The sequence below is a fragment of the Myotis myotis genome, unplaced genomic scaffold (genome assembly GCF_014108235.1).
Source record: "Myotis myotis isolate mMyoMyo1 unplaced genomic scaffold, mMyoMyo1.p scaffold_m19_p_1, whole genome shotgun sequence".
Classification (NCBI taxonomy): Eukaryota; Metazoa; Chordata; class Mammalia; order Chiroptera; family Vespertilionidae; genus Myotis; species Myotis myotis.
The window spans coordinates 192,710,308-192,719,184 of record NW_023416313.1 but is presented as its reverse complement, the minus strand read 5'-3'; the positions used below and the strand labels follow the sequence as shown (position 1 = coordinate 192,719,184).

Sequence of the window (8,877 nt, the reverse complement as noted above, 5' to 3'; positions counted from 1 at the left end):
CTAACAGCAAGTAAAGCTTCTGGGCATTCCGCAGTAGCAGAGGTGGCCTTGGGAAACGCAGCCGCGCGGATGGGGAAACGGAGTCCAGAAGCTTGAAGGCTTAAACCATAGAACATCAATCAAATCACAAATGAACCCTCTGAATCTTTCTCTGCTCTGCAACTATGCTCTGAACAGCTCTTCGCCCAGCCCCAAATAGTCTCGGGCTTCTGACAACGAGGGAAGCGCTATCCTGCAGGGAGTACACTTGCGCTTTGGAGGGTGGTGGGGGCGAGGGGCGGAGAAGGGAGGAGGAAATTAGGTTTGGCTTCTGGAGCTGAAGCCAGCCCGGAGAGAAGCCACTCTTCAGCGGCTGCAGCCCAGAGCTCTAGGCTGCTCTTGTATTATTTACCTCGTTCCATAAGCTATTCATCAACCCATTATTTATTCATTCCAACATTAAGGTAATTAAATATGAGCTCACCGGGAAAGGGCACGTCTGCAAGGGACAGGGGTATGGAGGGAGAGGAGGAGAATTAGAAGGTCTGGAGTCATTGATTTGCGCAGAGATGTGCGCGGCTGCCCTTAGGTGACACTGCAGAGGGGGCTCACATTGCAGGGTCCTGACGCGATCACCCACCCCACCTCCCTCCCGCTCCCCGGCAGCACGGCTCCCTCCTCCCCCCGCCCTCCACCTCGCTTCCCACCTCTCCGGGTCCTTCTGCTCTCACCACTCCCAATCCCCCACTCCACAGCCTCGCCCTCCCTGCGCAGGGTGGCGCGGCCTCCCGGCCTGGCCCGGCGGCGCGCGGGCTGGCCCGACGCGGATAGGCGCCTCCCGCAGCCAATCAGCGCGCTGGGGACGCTGCGCGCTTTAAGGCAGCTGCCGGGAGAACAGAAACCAAGTTCCCCGGCAACGAGCAGCATCCACCCGGCGGAAGGCTGGAGCCAGCTGGGCCCGAAAGGCTGCGGAGCGAGCCGACCACTCGGTGTCCTGCACGCGCTCCACTCCTCGTCCTGCTCTTTCTCTTGGTTCGCCCATCCCCAAATCTCGACTTATTTTTTCGGCCAGGGAAAGCCTAGGAAGGGGGTTAGGAGCAGCCGCGCCCCCCTCCCTGCGGCCGCCGCCCCCTGCATTTTCGGCTCCGTTCCCTGCCGCGTGCGCCCGGGCAGTGCGCCCCGGCAGGCCCCAGCCATGTCGATGCTGCCGTCGTTCGGCTTTACGCAGGAGCAAGTGGCGTGCGTGTGCGAGGTTCTGCAGCAAGGTGGGAACCTGGAGCGCCTGGGCAGGTTCCTGTGGTCGCTGCCCGCCTGCGACCACCTGCACAAGAACGAGAGTGTGCTCAAGGCCAAGGCCGTGGTCGCCTTCCACCGCGGGAACTTCCGCGAGCTCTACAAGATCTTGGAGAGCCACCAGTTCTCGCCTCACAACCACCCCAAGCTGCAGCAACTGTGGTTGAAGGCGCACTACGTGGAGGCGGAGAAGCTGCGCGGCCGGCCGCTCGGTGCCGTGGGCAAATATCGGGTGCGCCGAAAATTCCCGCTGCCGCGCACCATCTGGGACGGCGAGGAGACCAGCTACTGCTTCAAGGAGAAGTCGCGGGGTGTGCTGCGGGAGTGGTATGCGCACAACCCCTACCCCTCGCCGCGTGAGAAGCGGGAGCTGGCCGAGGCCACCGGCCTCACCACCACCCAGGTCAGCAATTGGTTTAAGAACCGGAGGCAAAGAGACCGGGCCGCCGAGGCCAAGGAAAGGTACGCGATGTGCTTCCCGCTGCCCGGGCGACCCCGGGATGCCTTCCATTCCCCTCCTCCCCTTCCCACCCCCGCAGGCACTCGCCACCGCGTCCTCCCCGCCTGCTGGAACCCGTCCGCCGGGCGGCGCCCGGGCCGCCTCAGCGCGGCAGCGAAAGTTCATGAACTCTGAGAGCGCTGGCTCGGGATGGGGACTGGTTTGATTTGAGCGCCCGCGCGTGGGCTTCTTGGGGTGTGAGTGTCGAGAAATACTGGCGCTAAGTTTCTCATGCCTCCCTGACTGGTGGGGGCGAGATGTGGGGGGTGGAGAGTGAGTTTCTAGAATCTAGATCAACTAGAAGGGAAGTGCGGATTGCTAAGGCCAGGGAAGGGTTTCGGTCGGGGCTGAGGGTGGCGAACCTCCCTCCTCCTCCTCCCCGGAGGGATGGAGCTGGCCTGCGACTTCTGCTCTGCCCCCACCGCCGCCCGGCGCTTTCCTGGAGCTCTCCTGCTAGCCTTTTGGGCGAGAGGTCGCCGTTTCCTTCGCACTAGCCTTGCTAAGGGAGGAGTCATCCAAAAAGCCAGGAAAAGCGAGCTTTGGGAGAGGTGGCGCTGCGTTTGCTCCCCGGCGCCCCGAGCCCAGAAGGGATTGTTCCTCCCCGGGCTCCCCTCGCGCGCGCCGCCGCCCCGGACGAGGAAGGGGTCTCCAGTCGCAGGCTTCTCTCGCCTCGGAGCTCAGAAGACAGTATTTAAACACCTGTCTCTGCCTCCCCGCGCCTCGCGCCAGCACCCCCAGCCACCTGGCCCCGTCCCTCCGCTCGCAGTCCTTTCCGACCGAGATTCGGAAGAGCGTGCGGGTGGCGGCGACCGCAGGGAGAGCGCTCCGGGAATCCGACGCGTTTGGGGGAAACCTGAGAGCAGGGCCAGCTGGATTTCCTTTGTTTGCTTATGAATCCGGGGGGGTGGGGGGGAAGGTGTCGCCCCCGCTTCCCACTCTGGATACATTCAGTTGAAATGGGCTTTCTGGGAGAGAGATTGTAGGAGAAGGGGAGAGAGAGGGGAGACAGGTTGGCTCTCGGGGTGGGCAGGACAAGCGAGCACTCAGAAGGCAGAAGCGCCGAGGGCTTCCAAGTCTTGAAGCTGACCGGCACCCATCGCCCCGACGGACGCCCCGGCACCCCGCACCCGCTCGCCGGCTGTTGCAGGGACAAGAAGTTTCCCCAGTGGGGACGGGTGCGCCGGTGTGGATGTCCGTGGGGAGTTTGAGAGGGCGGCGAGAAGAACTAAGGACTGAGTGACAAGGGGACAGGGACAGGATGGTTCCAGTTAGACTTCAGTTACCAAAGGGCGGCCCTGCAAACCAGGCCGGAGGGCCCACTACCTGGTGAGACTGGAGACTGGCTGTGCTCCCTGTGTTTGCTCGGGTCACTGGGCCGCTGTGGACACCACTTCGCGTGACCTGTCCCGTGTCTTAGGCAGCAGGGGCAGGGAAACTCGGCGGCCTTTCATTGTTTTCTCGGATGGGAACAGGACAATTGACTTGATTCGCCCCAAACATGTGTGCATTGGGCACTGTTTATCCCTTGATAATTTTCTTCATCACCAACAACCATTTGTTGGAAGATGATCAGACTTCTAAACGGGCTGCTTGTTGATAGGTATTTAAAAGTAGTTGTTTGAACAAACATTTTAAAATAATGTGTGTTTCAAATAAGCCCTGCTGCTCTGGCTTTTCCTAAATCTGGAAGAGGAAGGGACTGGCTCCCCATTTCTCCAGTCTCCTCAGTCTCTTAACTTTCCCCAGGACCCATGGGGATGGGTGGGAGAGCAGGGCTCCTCCATTTGGGTCTATGACTGATGGCACAATGGCCCTTAACTTCTTCCAGCTCCCCTCCCTCCATCTCACACTTTTTTTTTTTTAACCATATGGTGTTGTCCTCTATTTCTTAGGGAGAACACCGAAAACAATAACTCCTCCTCCAACAAGCAGAATCAACTCTCTCCTCTGGAAGGGGGCAAGCCGCTCATGTCCAGCTCAGAAGAAGAATTCTCACCTCCCCAAAGTCCAGACCAGAACTCGGTCCTTCTGCTGCAGGGCAATATGGGCCACGCCAGGAGCTCAAACTATTCTCTCCCGGGCTTAACGGCCTCACAGCCCAGCCACGGCCTGCAAGCCCACCCGCATCAGCTCCAGGACTCCTTGCTGGGCCCTCTCACCTCCAGTCTGGTGGACTTGGGGTCCTAAGTGGGGAGGGACTGGGCAGCGACTAGGGACACTTGTAAATAGAATTCAGGAACATTTTTGCAGCTTGTTTCTGGGGTTCTTTGTGCATAATGGAACGGTGGACTTTCACAAATATCTTTTTAAAACTCAAAACCAACAGCCATCTCAAACTTAGTCACCTCCTTCTCTCCAGCTCTTTCCACTTTTGCATTTCCCCTCTCAGTGCAGAAATCAGGAAAAAAAACACAGAAAAAACCCAAACAAACAAAAGCACCCAGTCACTCAGTCTTAGTTCTGGGCAACCCATCTGCCTGCTTCAGTAGTCTCTTTTTTTTTTTTCTTTCCAATGAATGGGAATTACAAATCAGCTAGATTTTAATTATTTCCCTTTAATTTATTTATGGAAAAATCTTTTGGGAAGAAGAGAAGGAAATGAAAAAGAGAGAGAGAAATAAGTCAAAATAGTGACAACAAGAGCCTCTAGCCCAGGAGGAAATGGTTGCATTCTTAAGGTGAAAAGGACAAATATGATCTTATAACTTTTATTGATGGGGAAAATTAAGTTTACATTTTTCATATTTAGTGTTAAACAATTTTATGTAGCTTAAAATGAAATAACAGTATTAGGGGGAAAAACAAGTGCCTAAATGTCTTAATGCTCTCTGCGTGTGGCAGTTAGAGATAGAAGTGACCATTAGTAGTAATACAACTATTTTTGTCAAATTTAGTGAGGTTTTTTTGGTTGTTCTTTGTTTTCTTGGGTTTTTTTTTTTTTTTACGGCCAGCTTTAAAAATGTAACAATGTGAGAAACAAAACAAAACACTCCTGAATGCCATTTCTTCTCATGCCCTCGAAGCGTTCATATCTGTATCCTTCTCCTGTTAAGGGTTGCCCCTGTTCCTAGTTTCTAGCTCGCAACAAATATGGGACAAATCTGGCAATCTGGTATTTGTTACTAAAACAGCATGTGTTTTCAGGTTTCTTTTCTATTGTACCTAAACCTGTCTAAATTAAAACTTAGTAGAACACCAGGAGTACGATTCTGTTTCTCAAAGGTGAGTTGTGTATTGCTGTCATTGCTGCCCCCTCTTCCCCCTGTTTCAACATAGTTTTGTTGCTCTTCTACTTAATGGTGGTTATGGATTGCAGGGTACCTGAACCAAGAGTGGTGACTCAGTGAATTATATGACAGAAAAAGAGTGAATTTGGCTTTGAGCTATTAATTTATTTTTATTATTTACATATGCAATTTTGTTTACCACTAGCTCTACTCCACAGCATTCATTTGTTAACTCAGCTCTTTTGTATTAACAAGTTGATGACCAGACTGTGAAAGTAAAATAATTTATCTGCTTGGAAAAAAAAAAAAAAAAAGAAAGAAAGAAAGAAAAGGAGGGGGACTCGAACAAGGAGAGGAACTTTGTGAATTAACCTGTACAAATAGAAGGCAGACCAGCAGCAGGACAGGAGCTCTTTGCAGTGCTGCCAGAGAGTGTGCAGAAAAGTCGCAGTCATCAGGTAGGCTCCATATTATTTTTGCCTGGGGCAAAAATGATGTATCTTTGTATTTAGCTTTTAAAATTAGTGAAACAAGTGGCATTATTTATTAAAATTCTACTCAGGATAACAGGATTGGCTTGCTTGTGCTTTGTAAAATATTGTTCCCCAGAGAGAGTCTATTTATTTTCTGACATGACAGTTTCATATTTTTGATGTTTCCCCATCCGTGTCTCCATTAATATAATCATTTCTTCTTTTCTTTTTTTCTTACTCTTTCCTATCTTTCCTGTGCTCATCTAGGAAACTGAGGTGGGGTGGGGATTAAGGCCTTAGTAGTATGAGGGTATTTTTAAAATGTCAAATGGATTTGACGGAGTTCAAGGGAGAAAGGGTCACTGTACTTAACTGTAGTCACTTTTACTTATAAAGTCATTTTTCCCCTCAGTGACGGACAGATGTGCACACAGCCGCTCAGAGACAATCATTTGGATTGGGAGCTCAGGGTCCCCATCGCCCTTGTTAGTGTTTTGGATCATTAAGTTGGTGTTTATTTAAGTCACTAGGGTGTTTATTCTCCAGGTCTTGGGCCGTGGAGAAATGCCACCCTCTGCAGGAGGGGGCTCTCACAGGGGATCTCCGCACATTCTTCACATTCACTCCCCAAAACAAACACCCTGCACAAAGATAGCTTTCAATGACCCTGACAGGCTTCAAAGGACACCGCGGAAATCTCCCTGGAAAATAAGGAAGGGCCAATTACTTTAATTTCTTACATGCCCTCTCTTCCTACTCTGATGACTACCCCCCACCCTTCTAGCTCTGCTTAGTATAATTTTAGGCTCCTGAGAGTTGTCTCCCTGGGCACGGGAGCCCACTTCCTGCTCCCTTGGTTGGTGAATCTCGGAGATGTCAGCAGATCTGGCGAGGAGCAGAGCGGGCTGATCCTGTAAAAGCCCCTGTGATTACTGCTTGTAAACTCGTTAAAAGGACAATTTTCTGTCACAGTCATAAACTCTTTGTAAAATCCCTGGCACTCGATCGAGAGTGCATATTCCAGATGTGTTTAATAAGAAATTGCACAATACACCCCTCTGCCACCCTCGCCTCAGTCTGGCTAGACTAGGGAGAAGCAGGAGGAGGTGAGAAAGCTGGTTGCTTCGAGTTTTCTTGGCAATCATTTTAGAGCGATTATTAGGGGGAAACTAACCATATATATATATATATATATATATATATATATATTTTTTTTTTTCCTGGAGGAACTCTTCGAGGACCAGCTGTTAAAGGACTTCCAATTCACCTCCTTGGCGTCGCAGTTTAGCTGAATCGAAGCCACTTTTCCTTTCTCCCCCACAGATTTCATAACCATAGCCAAAAGGAATGAACAACGGCTTATGAGCAAAGTGTTTTTAGGACGAAACCTTACAACATTTTGCCAAGTAAAATGACAAAAATAACAACATAAAACAAATAGTAGGTCGGTTTATTTTTTGATGTTTTAAATCTGAACGCAGGATTGTTCAGGTCCGGCTGCCTCCTCTTCTTGACCTCTTGGCTGAGAGCGAAGCTTCCTAAATACTCAGAGGTCAGGGGGCTTGGCCGGCGGTTTCCGGTTTTGGCTGAGCAGGTAGGGACTCCAGAGCCCTAAAGGCCCCTGGAGGTGCAGGCAGGGCGCCGGGCGCCGCTGGGGCCGGGCATCGCCGGGCTGGAACTTATTCTCCAGGCAAGGACAGCTGGGTCTTACTCCGAGCTGAAGTGGAAGCTTCCAGGAAGAGGCCGTGGCTTTGGCACTTACGGGTGAACTCTTCACCGCCGATCTCCCCCGGACACCGAGGGCCTTCGGGCACCTGGCCCTGGACGCGCGCAGAGCGGCCCTTCCTCTGCTCCGGCGCCCGTGGCTGCAGGGGCTTCACTCCCCGCGCCTCCCGGCCTCCCAGCCCAAGTGCAGGCAGAACTCCACGTGGGGGATCCGGAGGCTTCCCTCCTTTCCGTGGGCCTACGGCTGCAGAAAACTGGGGAGCTCTGCTACCCGCACACTCCGGAGGGCGTCATTGCCACCCTGCCCTCGGGGCGCCGAGAGTGAGAAGCCGCTGCTCCCCGCATCACAGCAGCTCCGCGCGGGGTCTGGTGGCCCGATCCGCGGAGCCCTTGAGCGCAGAGGCGGCAGGGCTGGCCTCGAAGGGCCGGACAGTGGAGGAGGCTCGGCCTGAACCTCGCGGGACAAGGCAGGTGCCGTTGTCTTGGGCACCCCGGAGGCACCTCCCAGGCCCGAGTCCGGTCCCGGAGCGAAGGCCCCCGCGAGGCGTGTGAGTGGCGCGGGACGCAGGACGGCGGGGTCGGCCCAGGCCGCCGGCTGCTCCCCGCCCAGCTGCCCGCAGGGGTGGGCGCTCCCCGGTTCTCAGACCCCGCGCTTTGCGCCCAGGGCCGCGGGGGCGCAGACCCCTGAGCTGGTCGGGAGGCGGCCTAGGCCCGCTCCTCGCTCCCCTTCCTGCTTCAGATCAGACCCGTCTCCTCTGCTTCCTGCGGCCTCGGCCTGGGCTCTCGGACTTTCGCCCGCGCCCCTCGCGGAGGGTGCCGTCAGAGAGGGCGCCCCTTCCCGGGCTGGTCGCAAGAACGTCCGCGGCCATGGAGAGCGGCCCTGGCTTCCAGGGTCTCGGGCAGGACCAGGCGGCAGCTCCACCTCCTCGGCGGGCCCAGGTCGGACGTTTCCTCCCAGGTCCGTGGCCGGGGGAGAGCGCGGCCCCTTCCCCAGAGGGAAGCCTCTTCTGGCCGACGCCCGCCGCGCGCCTCGGCCCCGCTGTCGGGGCGCACTTTCTGTCCTGCTGTTGGCGGGTAGGTGGCGTAGACAGGGAAAGGTGAGACGGAGTTAAGGTTTCTCCTTTTTTCCTGAGCATTCCCGGGAGTAGGAGCCTAAAAACTCTCCTAGGCCATTTCCCCCAACCCCCGGAAGCCAGGAGAACCCGTGTCGGTACCCACCCCGTCCCGGATGGGGCACTGCGCACCGAGGTTTCCCCGAGGGCTCAGTCCCTTCGCCTGCAGGTAGGCTCTGCGACCTTAGCTGGGGGTTTTTGAGCCCCTCAACGTCTAGTGGCCCCTTCCCCCGTCTGATTGAATCCAGTGGCTCCACCTGGAAGACCCTCCAAAGAGACCTGTGAGGCAGCCAGGAAAAGAAAGAGTCAAAACCGTGGGCTTATCGCCTACCCAGAAAAAGCGCTGCCCTGGAAAGGCCGCGTTCTCTCTAGCGTTTTCAACCGAGTGTACACATACAGCTTGGTTCCAGCTGATGAAATTGGAAACCTGTTCTCCCACTGAGGATGACAATCAGTGTTTTAGACGCTGTGGTAACTCTCAGACAGCGAGAAACAACACTGCAGTAGCAATGAAAAACACAGAGAAAGAGGCTGCTTGAGGCGCTGGATGCACGTCTCTTCCCCACTCT

At 54.6% G+C, this 8,877-nt stretch overlaps 1 protein-coding gene across 1 annotated transcript; it reads left to right on the top strand.

Moving 5' to 3' along the window:
- Positions 1 to 895: 895 nt before the first annotated feature.
- On the top strand, positions 896 to 4,966 carry SIX1 (SIX homeobox 1). The gene is made up of 2 exons (XM_036309097.1): positions 896 to 1,734; positions 3,664 to 4,966. Exons 1-2 carry the CDS (start codon positions 1,175 to 1,177, stop codon positions 3,956 to 3,958), a joined length of 855 nt encoding a protein of 284 aa, XP_036164990.1. The 5' UTR covers positions 896 to 1,174; the 3' UTR covers positions 3,959 to 4,966.
- The last annotated feature ends 3,911 nt before the right edge of the window (positions 4,967 to 8,877 follow it).

What these genes read in the sequence shown, in the direction of transcription:
- SIX1 (XM_036309097.1), top strand. Translation starts at nt 1,175, where the DNA reads ATGTCGATGCTGCCGTCGTTCGGCTTTACGCAGGAGCAAGTGGCGTGC. An exon ending in GCCGCCGAGGCCAAGGAAAG is followed by an intron (nt 1,735 to 3,663) that starts GTACGCGATGTG and finishes TCTATTTCTTAG; the next exon opens with GGAGAACACCGAAAACAATA.